The 16,962-nt window shown below is 43.8% G+C and overlaps 1 protein-coding gene across 2 annotated transcripts in view; it reads left to right on the top strand.

Annotated features, from left to right (window-relative positions):
- The window catches only part of PIK3R1 (phosphoinositide-3-kinase regulatory subunit 1), an 85,412-nt gene extending 68,969 nt beyond the window's left edge, over positions 1 to 16,443 (top strand). The window contains exons 1-10 of one of the 2 annotated variants that reach the window (XM_044267822.1): positions 5,929 to 6,101; positions 7,510 to 7,612; positions 8,302 to 8,400; positions 8,502 to 8,682; positions 8,868 to 8,993; positions 9,710 to 9,852; positions 10,076 to 10,252; positions 10,337 to 10,405; positions 11,021 to 11,191; positions 12,196 to 16,443. In XM_044267822.1, coding sequence (XP_044123757.1) covers positions 5,996 to 6,101; positions 7,510 to 7,612; positions 8,302 to 8,400; positions 8,502 to 8,682; positions 8,868 to 8,993; positions 9,710 to 9,852; positions 10,076 to 10,252; positions 10,337 to 10,405; positions 11,021 to 11,191; positions 12,196 to 12,385 — 1,365 coding nt within the window. In that variant the 5' untranslated portion in view covers positions 5,929 to 5,995 and the 3' untranslated portion in view covers positions 12,386 to 16,443. Of the gene's footprint in view, positions 1 to 5,928; positions 6,102 to 7,509; positions 7,613 to 8,301; positions 8,401 to 8,501; positions 8,683 to 8,867; positions 8,994 to 9,709; positions 9,853 to 10,075; positions 10,253 to 10,336; positions 10,406 to 11,020; positions 11,192 to 12,195 lie in introns of those variants that run through there. The other variant, XM_044267821.1, reaches the window with a different exon arrangement.
- Positions 16,444 to 16,962: the final 519 nt, after the last annotated feature.

Below are 16,962 nucleotides of genomic sequence, written 5' to 3'. Positions count from 1 at the left end.
TTCAGTAGCACCTTCTCCTGCCATGTGCCTCTCTGCAGTGCACAAAACACACAACTGTACAGAGCAGCCCCAAACAGTGCCATCTACTTCATTTCATAGGAAATGCTGGATGTGCAGTGATCAACCCATTCCACAGGCTTATGCCCTGTAGTTCTGCCTGTTCTTTCCCTTTGCTCAGCTCCATTCCTCAAGGACAAAGGCTGCTTCTCCTTTTGAGCTCCTCCTAGCATAGAGCTAAGCAAAGGATAATAATCATCCACATGAATTTTCAAAAAGTTCCTTGACAGACTAAGCAACTTTCAAAGAACTTTGGCATACCCACTCATTTACTGGATGCAGCAAACCTGTGAAGCAGGCATCTCCCACATTTGGTGGGAAACTAAGGTTTGAAAGGTTAAACATGGAGTCACTGAGTTCTCAGCGTTTGGATAGTCTACTGTCCCCTTTGTTTCTAAAAGTCTTAAAAATACCTAGAGCTGAACAGCAGGTTTTCATGACTCATTATGTGGTATGTTTACCCTATTGATACTTGGGTAGCTAAAGCAGATTTCTGTAGGGCCACTAAGGGACAAACAGGACCATTTAACACAGGGTAGCTCTGAATGAAACCCATTATAAGTGTATTTACATATTTCAGATTTCATGGGTATATCCAGAAATATTAATGCAGCATAATTGAAGTCTAATATTGCACCCTCAAGCCCAGAGTGGAAAATAAATGACTCTTTCTCCCTCCTGCCCTTCTACACCTGTCAGAGTTAATGTTTAACCACTGGCGCATTGCAAAACATTCCTCCTGAAGAGCCTGATTCATAAATCTTGTTTTAAATGCTCTGGGCTTGGTTTTCAACCAAGACGAAAGCAAGCACTAAGGTAGAGGGAAATGACTTTCAAAGAGTTTTACTTTTCTCTGATTTATTTTTTATTGGGTTTAAAATGTGGTCTGACATTAGAGGGTTGTTTCAAAGGTGAGAAATGAAACTTGAAAAAAATGCATATATTTAGATGGGTCGGAATAAACAGAGAGGCAAGCCATACTAGGTTATAACGAAAAATAGGAAGTTTTATTTGTGCTCTGAAAAAGCAGCATATTTCAGAGTGCATATATTGGTGGGGTAGTCACTGTGCAGACTCCTTCTCTCCAGGGACAGCGTTTGAGAGGGAAGCAGTGCCGCCTTCTGCTAAGCAACTGTCACACCTTTTCATGCATTTTGTAGAATGTGTCCTGTGACAATCTGGGTTTCTTTATAAATTCAAATGGCCATTTTCCTTAGTGAGGCATAAGAGCACTGGATATGGAGTAAAGAATTTGCATCCTACTGAAAGGCCCTTCTGTCCTTAATTTGTCTTAAGTTAAAATGAAGGGAGGCATTCATTTAACCCTTGAAGATTTTGGTTCCTTTATTTTTTTTTCTTCTCACAGCATTTCTTTTTGCAAAGAAATTGTGCACGATAGAAGCTGTGTAGGGAACAGTCACTCTCTGATGGGGATTTGCACGTGTGAGACAGTGTTCAGGCAGTCTGTACCTTTCAAGCATGTTTTCACGATTAACAGTATTTTCCTGACTAGATAACACCTGCTAAGAAACGAAGTGTGGTCTGTTTTTTGCCTCTAAGATGAGTTTTTAAAAACTTTGAGGAAAAGAAAAGTAGCAAAGCATACTGTTTCAAGGAATCCAGAAGGTAAAGTCAGTTTTCAAATATATGTGTGAGTTCTCTGAGTCTTTTTGGGTCTCAGATACATGCCAAAATTAAAAAAAAAAAAAAAAAACAAAAACAAAAACGAGTTTTTTTGTTTTTTGCTTTTATTTTTTTTTTTAAAGAACTTAGCAGCCACATGATGAAAAACACTTCCTAAGTTGATATGATGTCTGTGCGTTTGATTTATTGGTTATTTGCAAATGAATCTTCCATTTAATTTGTGTGAAATTTTGGACATAGTGGGAAATACACAGAAAGTTGAGCGTTTTCTCCCAGAAAAGTTACTGATTCTGTTCTACCAGCAGAGGGCTCCCTTTTTAAGCTAATGAAGACCAGAGAGTGTCTTGCCCATCACTTTTCAAAGACTGAAACTAAATGGGAAAAGACTCCGCTTACACTTTCAGTAATAGAACAGAAGCTCTGTGGTAGAGGATTGTACATATTGTGAGAAACGACACAAAGTTCTCAAATCTAAGACTTGCTTTCTCTAAGTTGAGAGTGTACTGCTTTCCAGGGGACAGTTTTCTGAGATCGAAAATACACTTTTGGACTAGAAGACACTATCATCTTGGAAGGTTTTGACATGAAACATCATGTAGAATCAGGTATGCTGAAGAGACTGATGTTTCCAAGCTTTCTAGCTTTAGAAAGACTATTTTTAAAAGTAGGGCAAGATTCTGCAGCTCAGGGTGCAAGGGTGTTCTCAGAACTAACCATATGTCTCAGTGATCAGCAGGCAGGAGCTGGAAGATCCACTTAAAGACTTTTTTCTTTCCATTGGAAAGTGGGTTTTTCATGCTCTATCAGTTGCCCCAGAGGAAAGTTCATAAAGTCACTTGGATCATGAGGTTAGTGCCCTTCCCAGATCCTGTGGGTGATCCTGCAGCTGGGGGCTTCCTGTGTGCATGTGATGTCAGCACCTAGATCTTACTTTAGCTCCCTATGGGACCACAGGGTCATGTGTCTGAGGGTAAATACTATGGCTAGACTCGTGTTACTCCACGAAGAATTAGAAGGTAGTTTTTTAAAAACCGTAACCAAGCTAAAAATAGAAAACAGAAAAAGTCAATTTTGTTGTAGGTGTGAAATTTTTCACATGGGCCTAAAAGAATTTAGCCTCAGTTTCATGTGTTACTTTTAACTTTCTCTGGAAGAAGGAAGTGAAGACCAGGGCCAGTGGGTAGAGAAAAAGGAGTTTAGGACAAGTCTGCAGGCTAGGTTGTGGTGCTCCGGCCTTGATCCCAGGCAAACCACTTCACCCCTCTGCCCTCCGGACCAGGGTCACCAGAGTGTAGCTTGAGGGACTTGCTTGACGTGCTCTTTAGAATTACTGTCTGGTTTTAGAGTTAGTGATTCTGTGACTTTACATTGTTACGGGTTCTGGGGTTATCAGGAAACCCCTCCATCTAACCCTGAGGCCAGTGCAAATTTTCTTGGGTCAAGTTTTAGTGTGGTTCATTGCCACTTTTCTCAGAGGACTGAGATCCTCTGGGAAGGCGTACCGTCCTCCTGGCCCTATCCTTTGCGCCGTTTAGCGGTCACGTGAACTTCAGGCAGACACACCTTTTCATTGTCAGACACTCCTGTGGCCGGCTAAGCGTGGCTTGAAGTCGGCTCATAGGAGCCGCTGCGCAGCGGGGTTTTTGGGCCAGTGCTCACGTGGTGGTGGAGTAGAGTGCCCAGCGGACGACCCTCTCCTCCCACCAGCAGGCCTTTTCCAAACCTGTGCCCTGGCGAGCTCCCCCGCGGGGTCTCGCGGTGCACCTGCGGGGCTGGCCGTGCTGCTGTGTGGGAGGAGGCGCCCCCGAGCGAGGCGCGGTGCTCTGGGCGGCGCGGAGCGGTTCAGGCCTTTACAAGCAAGGCTTTGATTCTATTTTTGCTGAACTAGCTCAGCCACTTCCTGTGTTTGGCCGCGCATAGTGCCTCGCTTCACTGTGGCCACTTGAGCCCCGCGCGCTGCGGCAGCCAGTCAGAGAGACTATTTTAGGTCCCTCCACAATGGCCTTCTCATTTCCTCGGCGAACATGAGCGCGCGGGGCTGGCGGTGGCCACTTGTTAGCCGATGACAACTTTGACTTTGACTCGGGCTCCCCTCCCCCACCCAAAATCCCTAGCTCAGCAAATATTTGAACCTGCCCAAGTTAATCATGAAGCCGTGATCTTTATCTGCGAGACGTGCGAGCGCCGGGGCTTTTTCCCTCCCGGCCGCAGCCCCAGCATCCAGTGGCTCTCTCGGCGGGGCGCGGGCAGGGAGCGGCGCTGCCGCGGGGGTCCGGTCCCGGCGCCCGCGTCGCGCCGCGCGAGCCCGAGGGTCCCGCGCCGCCGCCGCCGCCGCCGCCACTGCTGCCGCCGCCGCTGCGCCCTGCAGGCGCGAGCAGTGCCTGGGAGCAGGCGCGGCGGGACTAGCCGGGGGCATTGTTCTCGCTGTCGGATACCGGCCTGGCCGCGGGAGGCTGCAGACATGCATAACCTGCAAAGTAAGTTGCCTCTCCCTCGTGCCCCGCTCGCCGCTGCCCTGCTTTGCTTTGTGTACTTCTGTGAAACGTTCACTTCTGTAGTTTGTCTTTGCGGGTGTGTGAGTGAGGCTGATTAAGTGCTGTCTGGGGAGGGCAGATAAGACAGGAGCGGAGACACTCCCCCCTTTCCTGGAGGGGCACAGTGGGAGGAAAAGATGGGGTTTGGGTTAGAAGTGGGGAAGGAGGTAATTACAACGTGCTTGGCTGGAAGTTGGGACCGGGCCAGGCCTGGGAGAGACGTGGAAAATCACCTGTCTCCCTCCCCTCCTCCCTGGGTTGGTTTGCCACAGGGGATCCAGCAGCAGGACTGGTTCACACCAAGTGCTCCCCACTAGGAAGGCATGGACATGGGGTGGCCCTTGGGGCTGTTAGCCTGTCTGCAGCTGCTGGCAGGACTCCTTTTGGGGGAGGAAATGCATTTGTATTAAAAAAAAAATGTTCTTCTGAGCCTTATCTGAAGGACATATCCCACACCCCCACTTTGACCATTTCTGTGTGTGATTTTGAGTTTAGGAATAGAAAAGTGTTCCCTGGAGCGGGCTGCAGGGTATGGGTTGAGTCTGCCTTCCTCATTAATGGGCAAGTGAATTCACCTAGATGGGGCCAAGTGAACAGTGCTCAGAGAATGCCTTGCCTTTGCTCCCCTGTTTTCTCTGATTTATATTAAAAACGTGAAGAGATGGTTTACAATGGGAATGTGCATTAGGCTCTAGTAAGGGTAGTAGGATTATATGTAGAATGGCTCTAGAGAACTAAAATTAATAGATTTATAGGGGAATTGACTTCTTTACATTACATATTGCTAACCAGGATTAAGGGTCCCCAGAGGGAGGAATTTGAGATGGAGGGAAAAAAAATCTCAAAAGTGATTACATGACTTTCCCCCCTCAAGCACTATTAAGCCCATCTTCAGACTTCTGGTGCTGCTGGTGAGAAATAGTTTGCAAACATCGTGCAACCTCTGCATTCTGATATATGGCTTCTTTTTGGAAGATATAACTTACCTTGACTAGTCTTGTTAGGGACATTTTAATGTCTGCTAAGAATATACATGTCTTCATTCCTATTAAGATTTTTCATTGTTATTCCCTAAGGTCTAGTTTTAACTTTACTATGTTTGGTAGGAGATTTTTAATTGTGCTTTCTCATGTGGTGTACATTTGTAACAGTGTTTAAGTTCTGAGTTGTCAGTGAATTCGGTAGGAATGAAATATCCAGAGTTCTTGATCCCTTCTGCTTTTAATATATACAGGAGGTATTTAAGGATTGTAAAATATACCTTATATATGCCATTTTGATGCATTTGTAAGATTTTTAAACCAAGGCATGATCAGGCTCTCTATTAACCCAGATGCACTGGCGGGGCGGGGGGAGGGGGGAGAGCTACGTGCTGCAGCATATCAGCTTTTGTCAACCTGCCAACAGCGGAGCGTACCATGCTGCAAAGAGTAATAAAAAAGGAATTAGAAAACTCACTGGTGGTGGAGAAGAGTCAAATTAAACATCTTTTTGAAACGATGAGCATGTACATACATTGCTGGTCTAGTAAACGTAGGTTCTCGGCAAGGTTGGGATTGTGTTAGGGCTGGATGTTGAAGAGAAATGATGAAGCAGGAGTGGTCTGGTGACATTTTTCTGACTTGATTGGCTCGGGTGTGTGATGTAATAGGTTACAGTGCAGCCCCTTATAGGTTTTAAAATGAATTCCAAGACACCATTACAAAGAAAGCCGGACTCTTTTCTTATAACTGAGCTCAGCCAAGGAAACTCTCGCACAAATGTACAACACTGTTTGGAATATGGAAGACCTGGATTTAGAATATGCTAAGACAGATAGAAATTGTGGCACAGACTTGATGTTTTATATAGAAATGGATCCACCAGGTAATACTGCAGTATGCTTTTAGAAAGCTAGTTTATTTTGTGGGTTTTGGTTTTTTTTTTTTTCTTTTTTTGACAACTACTGTAACTGATCCTCTGTAGATTTCTATTTATTAACTTGTTGTAATTTAATAAAAATTAGCTTGATCTTAGCTTGGACATGAAATTGTTTGCCTGTGGAAGCAAGCAGATCAGCCTGTATGTGGTGAATGCTTTTTCTTACTTGAACAGATAGGAATTGAATTCCACTTTTTCACTGGTGTCTTTTGTTAACCGGGGTCCTTTGCTGTTTGGGTTATAGTGTTATGTATCGTTCATACTGTTCCTTTAATTAAAAGGATGCGTCCTTTGTGCTGCTTTTCTCTTTTGACAGTGGATGAGGACAGTGTGGTACTTTGCAGTGATAACACTTGGCACTTTTAGAGAGCATGTAAAACCTAGCAGTGATTGCAACTCAGTCCTAGGCGACTTGAAACTATTCTAAATCAAACGCTGAGACTTTACCTGCTCTTATATTAAGATACTGTAATGAGAAAAGGAGTTGGCTTCCCATTATTTATTTAGTCCTAGGCTTTACAAAATACTCTTGATAGACTCCTGAAATTTTTGCATGAAGTACTACTCGTCCTTTAAAACTTGTGACTTAGAATTCAGTTAAAATGTTAGCCTTATTTTGCTTCCTAAACTGTATTCCAATGTTAGCCCTGCTCCCAATTAAGAAATTCAGAAACACTGCAGTCTTTTATTTGTCACCAGTTGGTGTATGAATACTGATTTGACATTGAGGAAGAGGGATATGGTTTTTCCTCAGTCTTGGCATATAGAGCACAATTTGTCCAAAAGAATATTAACATGAATACTAAAGAGATTTAGGTCACAGATGAGTTTCTTAAAGTGGCTTTTGGCAGAATAGTGCCTGAAATACTAAGATTAGAGAAAACCAGTTCCTCCTCTTAAAACATATTGCTGTAGATGAGTTTTATTACAGCAACAGCATTTGTGGAGGACAGAAACCAAATTTGTCTTTTATAATTAAATAAGAGGAGGAAATTAAAGCCAACCCATGTGATTCCTTCTGCTCATATGTTCACAGTTTCCTATTTTAGCTGGATTCGATCAGGCCTGAAACTTTAATATAACTAGAGCCTAGAAGTAGAAAATGCCGGGACTCTGGATTCATTCACATTGCCAGCCGGGTTTATTTGTTAAGCTGCTGGTCTCTTTTTCCACTTTTTCTTTTTGACCTATATTCTGAAAGATGTCTTTTTTTTTTTTTTAATATAATGATCCTGTTTCATAGAATTGTGAATTATTGCTGTATTTCACAGTATTCTAAAGACACATAAATTAGACCTAAGTGTTCCACTATAGTTGAGATTGCAAACAACTTTTCTTTCTCTTTCATCTGCAGCATTGCCTCCTAAACCACCAAAACCCACTAGTGTAGCCAACAACGGTATGAATAACAATATGTCCTTACAAGATGCTGAGTGGTACTGGGGAGATATCTCAAGGTAAGGCTATATAAGTGCTCTGAGTTTTCACTAGAGAGAGCGAGCTCATTTTAGAGAGAGAAACGCACCAGCATGCTAAGTTCCATTTTTAGGATGTCCTCCAACATAAGCACGAAGCATAGTTGGTTGTCTTCCAGAGAAGACCAGAGAAGTCCCTGAGTGCTGGGGAACCGTGGGTGTCGGATGCCATGGGAAATTAAATACTTGACAAGTCTCATTCTGGACAGAAATGTCAGGAAAGCACCCGGGTGGAGTGGCACTGCCTAAAGGCAGGGTCCAAAGTCACTTTCCATTAGGGAAAACTGTCAGGGTTTATGTAATTATCTGACACATACTTTACAAAGGCATCTTTATTTGTCGCCTTTTTTTTTTTTTGAAGGGGGACTAAGGAGTCCCTTTGGGGATCATGTGTTTTTGTGCTCAGTGTATGTGGTTACAAAATAAAACTTTGTACCACAGCTACACCAGTACTGAAAGTGGGTATGTTGTTTTGTCGCTCCCAGTTTGTAAGGAGATGAACTTTGTTAACATTTCTATATAAACAGTACATACACCCTGTCGGCAGCAGGGGGCTGGAAGGGAGCTCTACCTACTGTGTGCTTAGTTTTGCTGTGAAGTTCAAACTCCAAAAACAAAAGCAGTTACTGAATCCTCAAAGTGAGCTTTGTCTTGTGTCATTTTCCTTTCAGGGAAGAAGTGAATGAAAAACTTCGAGATACAGCTGATGGGACCTTTTTGGTACGAGACGCATCTACTAAAATGCATGGGGATTATACTCTTACACTAAGGTGAGTCCGGGAACGTAACAAAGATAGAGCTGTGGAAGCAGACGTCAAAACACATTTTTTAAAAGAAGACTGCAATGCCATCTATTGTGTTGTATCTACAGGAAAGGAGGAAATAACAAATTAATCAAAATATTTCACCGAGATGGGAAATATGGCTTCTCTGACCCACTGACCTTCAACTCTGTGGTTGAACTAATAAACCACTACCGGAATGAGTCTCTAGCTCAGTATAATCCCAAACTGGACGTGAAATTACTTTATCCAGTGTCCAAATACCAACAGGTAATCCAAACTGGAATACTTATGTTACAGTATTTAGACAAGATACTTTGCAATGTTTCAAAAACATTGTGAAGCAGCTGAATTGCATGTAATGAGATTTTAACAACTTTTTACTACAGTTTGATAACGGCCAAAACAGTGACTAAATACCTCATCAGCTGAAGTTCTCTCTTTCATTTTTCCAGGATCAAGTTGTCAAAGAAGATAATATTGAAGCTGTAGGGAAAAAATTACATGAATATAACACTCAATTTCAAGAAAAAAGCCGGGAATATGATAGATTATATGAAGATTATACCCGTACTTCCCAGGTGAGTTTTCTGCAAAAGTCACAATGTAGGCTCAGAACTTGTAGTTACTAGAGACTAAGACGTGTCCTTTCACTTTCTGCTAATCGGATGAGGAGAAAAGATCATATATTTGTGAATCACTGTTTATTATTCATAGGCTCTCTAGACCATAGTATATCTCCATAAGCTTTCCCATGAAACTCTTAAAGATTTCACAATAAGTACTCATGCTAATTGAAGAGGTTGCTATGAGTTTTAAGTGGATTTGACATAATTCCTGATTGAACTCCCCCTACCCCCTCAACACACAAACACAAACTTGTCTGACCTCCAAAATGATGGAGATTTAACTATTATATACCCTGTCAAAAAAAACGTAGCTCTGTTCCCTGCAGTATTTTCCTAGAGGCTTAATCTGCTCTAGGCTATGATGTATCTAGGACCACCAGAGGGAGTAGAAGGCAGCGTGGATTCCTTAAATTGCTGATAAAGGGGAATGACTTTTAAAACAGTGACAACTCTAGGAAATTGTCGGGCATAGACTAGAAAAATTCCCAAAGTAAATGTGTGTTTCTGATACTATTTTAATGGGTTTTATGAATTAGGGACCTTGCTTGGTAACAGAGTACTCAGATGCTAGATAGTAGTAGCATCAAATGTCTTGACAGTGTCACAGAGTAACAAGTTATCTGTTCTGTGAAAGGTATGACATTGTCTTATTCAACATTGTATTGCAGGAAATCCAAATGAAAAGAACAGCTATTGAAGCATTTAATGAAACCATAAAAATATTTGAAGAACAGTGCCAAAGCCAGGAACGGTACAGCAAAGAATACATAGAAAAATTTAAACGCGAAGGCAATGAGAAAGAAATACAAAGGTTGGTGAATCAGGAGGATTGTCTTTGTACGAAAGATAAGCAGAATCCTCCAGAACTATTGAAAGATGGTCTTGCTTTCTGTGCTTTGACTAATTGAAAGAAAAAAAAAAAAAAAAACCCAACAAAAAAAGACAGCCTGAGAAAGCATTCTTAACTTGAGGAAAGCTTTGGGAAACCATCATGATAGAGCAGGTAATGACCCATGCCTTTCACTTGCCTGTAGGATTATGCATAATTATGAGAAGTTAAAGTCCCGAATCAGTGAAATTGTGGACAGTAGAAGGCGACTGGAGGAAGACCTGAAGAAGCAGGCAGCTGAGTACCGGGAGATCGACAAACGCATGAACAGCATTAAACCAGACCTCATTCAGCTGAGAAAGACAAGAGACCAATACTTGATGTAAGTCCTAGAATCCGAACCCTGGAAGCCAGTTGGAAAAATTAAGGCTACGTTATTAATGCGTTTTCTTTTTCTGTTTTCCAGGTGGTTGACTCAGAAAGGTGTTCGGCAGAAGAAGCTGAATGAGTGGCTGGGCAATGAAAATACGGAAGAGTAAGTACTTACTGCAGGTGGGAGGCAGCAAAGGAGGTTTTTCATTTTAGGGAAATGCACGACTTGCTTTGTTTGCGGAACAGCGAGCAATTTTACCGAATTTGGAACATCCTCTATAAACGGCGTCACTTTATCCTGAATGTTATAAAAGGAAAGTTCAGGGAAGGGGGATGCCAACCTAGATAAAAAATCCCTATGGGTTTCTCAAACAGTTGGAAGGCGGGGAAAAAAAACACAACACAGTTCCATTCAGTGGATCTCCCAAAGCTTAAGTATGTGTTTTGTTTGAATTATTTGAAAACTGGCAGTCCTCCTAGTCGATACATTTCCTGATCTGAACTGGACGAACAGGATTGGTTGACACCTTCCTCTCTGCCCAGGTTCCTCAGTGGAGCTCCTGACTACAGAGTTTAACTTACCGGTGCTCTCTTCCGGGGTTGGGGGTGGGTGTTGGGGGGGGCCACGTTGAAGGCTGAAGCTAGATGAGGAAAGGCAGGCTGGAGAAGCTGCTGGAGTCAGAGCCGCAGCTGCTGGTCTACGGGGCTTGGGAGGCAGGGCAGGCCGCCCGTCCCTGGTGGGTGCTTCACAGAGATCCTCTCTCTCCCGGCTCTCTAGCCAATATTCGCTGGTGGAAGATGATGAGGATTTGCCGCACCACGACGAGAAGACCTGGAACGTGGGCAGCAGCAACAGGAACAAAGCGGAGAACCTCCTCCGAGGGAAACGAGACGGCACCTTCCTGGTCCGGGAGAGCAGCAAACAGGGCTGCTACGCCTGCTCTGTCGTGTACGTAGCTCCCGCTGCTGGGCGCCGGGCACGCAGCTCTGGACGGGGTGCTCACTTCCGTCCATTCGGCCACCCGAGCCAGGGCAAGGATGTGGAAGAACCTCACGGTGCAGTAGTGTAGGACAGGGAAGAAAGCATGCTGTTTTCCAAGCCCACGCAGAAGTACAGAACCCTGCTATGGAATTCAGAGACTGGGCTTTGGGGCCTAATTCATGAACTGGTTCATCAGGAGTTCCGATCTTTTCATCTTTGCAATGAAACTAGCACTGCTTGCCACCCGCCCCCACCCCCGCCCCGCCTTTTTTTTTTTTTTTTTTTTTTTATATAACTTCTCAAGGCTAATAGCAGAAGAATATGATGTAATTCCTGTGAGAGCTCCACCCCCAGGTCAGGGCCACAGCAGGAACAGGTCAGAACAACGAGAGAAAGGTCACTGCCCTTGAGATCAGGGCACCCAAGAGATGACATTTCTGTCACAGGGCCCATTTTCCTTTTACTTTTCATACTGTTCCCCCCTTCCTATCATTTCAGAAGAGTGTCCTCTAGGAAAGAAAGGTTCCAAAAATGCGGTCTCCCTCCACTTGAGCAGAGAAATAGTCGTACAGGGAGGAGGAAGTAAGAGCATCTCAAAGTTGCTCTTACTTGGAGTGAAGGCCAGGAGAATAGGAGCAGATAGGGGAAATGCAAAGTGAAAGGCTAGCCTGAGAGAATCCTACAAATGCCGGTAATAGTAGAGCCCTGTTACACAAAGCCTCCATGTCACCTCTATCCCATTTTAAAGATGCAAATACCGTGGCTCAGGGAGGCAGGATTACCAGCCCATGTCGCTCACCCCGTAAGTGACAGAGCCACGAGTCGACAGCTAGCCTGGGAGGCTTCCCGTTCTGGAGGATGGCCTGCAGAGTGTACGTTTCCATTGTGATGATTTTATGAGCAGCACCTCGTGGAGTCGAGAATTGTCTAGGAGCAGCTCAAAAGGCATGCACTCTCTCTCTCCTCTGCAGGGTGGACGGCGAGGTCAAGCATTGTGTCATCAACAAAACGGCCACCGGCTATGGCTTCGCCGAACCCTATAACTTGTACGGCTCCCTGAAAGAACTGGTGCTACATTACCAACACACGTCCCTCGTGCAGCACAATGACTCGCTCAACGTCACACTAGCCTACCCGGTATACGCACAGCAGAGGCGATGAAGCACTTGTCCTCGGATCCTGCTCCTGACGTTCAACCACCCTGAGGCCTCTGGAAAGCACAGGGCTCCTCTCCAGCCTGACCTGTCATTGAGCTGCGGAAACGAAGCCATCTGCCTTCAGATGGGACTCGAGCTTCCGACAAAAGAGTACAGGGGAAGACACGCAGCCTAGCACCGAGTAGTGACCCTACGTTTCTAATCTGGAGCGCTTGTCCTTCCTTACGTTTTTGGAGGTTTTTTTTTTTTTTTCTTTTTTCTTTTTTTTTCTTTTGGTTTGATTTAAGCCACAACAACACAAAAGAGAAAAAGAAATGCAAAAATCTCTGCGTGCAGGGACAAAGAGGCCTTTAACCATGGTGCTTGTTCATGCTTTCTGAAGCTTTACCAGCTCAAAGTGGGGGACCTTGGAGACCAGAGGGTGGCTGGGCTCTAGAGCCCCGGCCTGCAAACGCTCGCGCCAGGCTGGCTGGGCCTGGGCCTTGCTGTGCACGGTGGACCCAGACACGTCGCACTGTGGATTATTTCCTAAGAAATGAACGATATGTAGCAGAAAGGCACTTCGGCTCACAAGAGACATTTTAGGAGAACGTCCGCTCACGTACAGTTAGAGGAAATTCTGTCGTAGCAGAGTGCCAGAAGTGTTTTGTTTAGACTTTAAAAAACAAAAAAATGACCCCACCAACGACGGAGAAACGGAGCTTGGAGAACAGGACTTTAAATGACATTCATTATATAAAATATGTACATAACAGTGGATGACTAACTATCAACTAGATGGATTTGTATCAATACCAAATAGCTTCTGTTTTGTTTTGCTGAAGGCTAAATTCACAGTGCTATGCAATTTTTAATTGTCATTGTTATCTCCGTTTTAAATGTACCTTCAGAATAAGCTTCCCCACCCTAGTTTCTGTTGCCTGAAAATACTGTCCCTGATTTTTTGTTGTTATTGTTAATATTCATTTGTGATTCTTTTCCTTTTTTAAAAAAGAAATGTACAGGATGCCAGTTAAAAAAAAATGGCTTCAGAATTAAAACTATGAAATATTTTACGGTTTTTCTTGTACAGAGTACTTGGCTATTAGCCCAAGGTTAAAAAGTTCCTAACAGATTTTTTGGACTAAATGTTTTGTTGGGCAGTGCCTGATAAGCTTCAAAGCTGCTTTATTCAATAAAAAAAGAGAAAGATATATAAATATGACAAAGTATCGCTGAGTTCAACAATGTTGTTTCCAGACTCTTAAAATACGGTACCTGGTAATGTTTCATAAAGAATTGTGAACTTCTTGAGTCTAGGGAGTGGGGGGAATGTAGCAAAGGGCTGTACAGGTGGGGCAGAGGGAGGGGGGAATGAGATGGTGTGCACTTTCTCACGATTACGGAGAAGTGAGTAACTTCTACTTCAGTCTTTTCCCACTCTGATCTGCTTGTTACTAGACATGAGTGACAAGGACAGACCTACTGGAACTCTAAGGCAGTGTGGCGGCGGGTCAGAGAACGGAATTCATAGGAAGAAAGTCGGCCTCCTGGGGCAGTGTTCACCTTTGTTTGGAACGCTGATCGCAAGGTATAATTGCTGCATTTAGATTACCTGTCTTTTTAACATGAGATTACCTGTTACAACCAATAAACATTCATTTCAGAAAAAGCCGGACCTGGAAAAAGGATTTTTATCTGCATTTGTTATTTTCCCACCTTTCCATTCAGTTGGGACCACACGGCCAAGACCCCATGATCCGAGCTGCTCCTGTGCTGGGCTGGGGAGAGCTTATCAAAGTCATGGCCACCGCAGGGATCCCAACAGTCCTTCTGGCTCATCTTAAGTCATTGTGTGTGTTCTACTTCAACGTGGGAGAAAGGCAGGGGTCCTAGAGCATCCTATCCAACTTGGGGCAAGAGGGAGAGTCTCTCCCGGATTTACTCAGGCCCATCCCCTTCTGCGTGGTGGCCACCGTCCCTGTGTTGGGAATGATAAAGGATCAGTGTGATGGTCCCGCCCCTGGCAGGTTCCAGTGGCATCTCACAATTGGCAGTTTCCCTTTGCTGGGATTGGTTCAAACCCGGCTTTATTTCAGATACTGCGGGGAGGGCTTTTTGTTTTGTTCTTCAGTGTAGTTTTCAAAATTCTTTTGTAATAACCGGTCCACCAGCTGACTTCATCATCTGTAGAATGTATTATTTTCTTCTTTACACGGGGCTATTCCTGTCAAGAGCAGGAGTTGGTCTCACGGCCATACTGTCAGCCCTGAGACCTGACCGTCTCCCTCTCCTCTCCACAGACCGAGGACTGCCCTGCTTGTAGCCTGTAAGTGTTGCCTTGAAAACTATCCTTGCACTTCCCACGTGAGCCCGCCGCTGCTTTCACAGTGATTGCTAGACTAGTGTTCGAGTGGGGTCTTTTTAGTAGCTCACCCATGGATGCTGTTAAGTAGAATTTTCATTTCACATTGAAAATACAAGATCTAAGATTGAATGGTTCATTAAAAGACAGCTTTGTTCATGTTTTTGGGGTCACCACTCTCCCGAGGCAGCTTGGTCTTCAGGCACCTGCCTTGTTTCTGCATCTCATGGACACAAATGCTGTAGGTTTCTCTCTGAACAGCAAAGGCAGGATTCATCATTCCCTGTTGATAGTGAGTTACACTGTAGCTGTGAGGTCACGCCTCTGCCAGATGCCTTTTTTGATTTTGGTGCAGGCCCACCACGTCCGTCCTTCTATGGGTGACCAGAAGGGCTCTTGCGGTTCGATCGGTCATCTCCTCATAACACTGAGTGGCTCATGAGTATGAATGGATACAGCAGAGGCACTCCTGATAACACGTTTTTATGCACGCGGTGACTTTCCCCACGCACTGTAGCATTCTAGAGATAAAAGCCAGAAGCTAGGCTAGCGGCAGCAAGGCTGTGAGGGGACTGGACAGTGGGAGCTCAGGGACCCGATGCTACCCACTACCCACAAGAGAAAAATCCTAACCGTGTAAGAAGGCAAAAAGCATGTGTTTGCAACACCTGACAAGGTCACGGCCCTTGATCTATGTATATATGTATATGTGCATGGACTGTTTTCAGTACACCTTCCAGCCAAAACAGATCCACAGTCGTTGAGTTCAAGTACATAACAAGCACATGTCTAGTACAATTCTTGTGTACGTGTATGGGTTGTTTTTTTTCCTTTGAAGTGGCTTTGTTTTGTCTTCTAAAGGTGAAAACTGTTTGCAAGTGAAGTGAGAAGTTCATAATTCTTTCGCTTTCCTCTGCTTTGTAAAGTTCCTCCTTTTGGTGAGCTGGTCTAGATGACCTGCTTTACTTGGAAATCCTCATTTTCAGTGTGTCAAGTCAAACGTGTTTCTGTGAGCTGTCACTGTGGGGAACCAAGTGCTCTGTCATGTAGCTGGTTATGAGCTAGTAACGTGTTTGGGAGTCCTACTGATGTTCCTGAATGGGAGAAAAATTCTGCTGGTTTTAACACCTGTGCTTTTGCTATGCATGGTATCCAAATAGTTGGAAAGCAGACCCTGAAATCTGAGTTTAGGGTCTTTTAAGAAAGGGGCAGTTGAAAGCACAATGCCTCACATGGGACAAAGTTTAAAAATGCCAAATTCTTATTTTTTACAAATCCACTTGTATAAAATACTAGCATTATGAGTAGCAAAGGAACAGAATTGGGTTCATTGGAAACACTATCCAACTTAACGTTAAACTTGTCACCATGAGATAGCATTAGCTGCCCAGGATGCTGCTATTTAAAAAAAAAAAAAAAAGCAAAACAAAAAAACTCATTTATATGTGTGTATTTTTTAAAGCTATGATTTGTTCAATGTTTTTACAAATCTGTTTATATGACATTGTTAAAATAAAGTTGGTCTTTTGACGAGAGGGAGGATGTCATGGTCAGTTGTAATTTTGCCTTTACAAGGCAACCGGGTTGGGGGGTGGGGGGAGTGTGCCTCCTTGACATTTTGTTCAAGCTATAGATTCAGTGGAGCTATGTCTTGTTTTAAGTTGCTCTGATGCATTGTATTAGGTCTTCAAACAGAATAAAGGTTGTTTTGAAACTTACATTGGGGTTTGAAATGTCCATTATCACAGAAGAAATGTTTCTAAACCTGCTCTCTTCCTCTTCTGCTTAACAAACGTTGCTGCTGTTCCCATAGTCTCCCACCTACCTGTCTTCATCCTATTATCATGTTATTTCATTTTTGTAAAGTGAGAAAGACACTAAGTAGTCACAAGAACGATGGGTTAGTGTTGTTGGCAAAATTTCACTACATCCTTAATGACAAAAAAAAATACCTCTAGGTGATGCCATTTCAAAGCATGTTCTTGCTATAATGGCCACAGTCTGTCAGTCCTTTACCTTGCCTACCATACATCCCCAAACCTTCAGGATTGTTCTCGACAAACTACGTTTTGTTAAGGGAGCTGTTTCTGTCCCTGTTTTGTGGTCAGCATGTACTGAACACCCACAGTACAGGGACAGCATGAGGCAGTGTTCACCATAGCCAAGCGTGACCCGGGGTGTGACATGCGGCTTGGAGGGGGAGCTAAAATACACTTAAGATCGAGGTTTCTCATAGT

The sequence above is a fragment of the Neovison vison genome, chromosome 1 (assembly GCF_020171115.1).
Source record: "Neovison vison isolate M4711 chromosome 1, ASM_NN_V1, whole genome shotgun sequence".
Taxonomy (NCBI): Eukaryota; Metazoa; Chordata; class Mammalia; order Carnivora; family Mustelidae; genus Neogale; species Neogale vison.
This window is presented reverse-complemented; position numbering and strand designations above follow the sequence as displayed.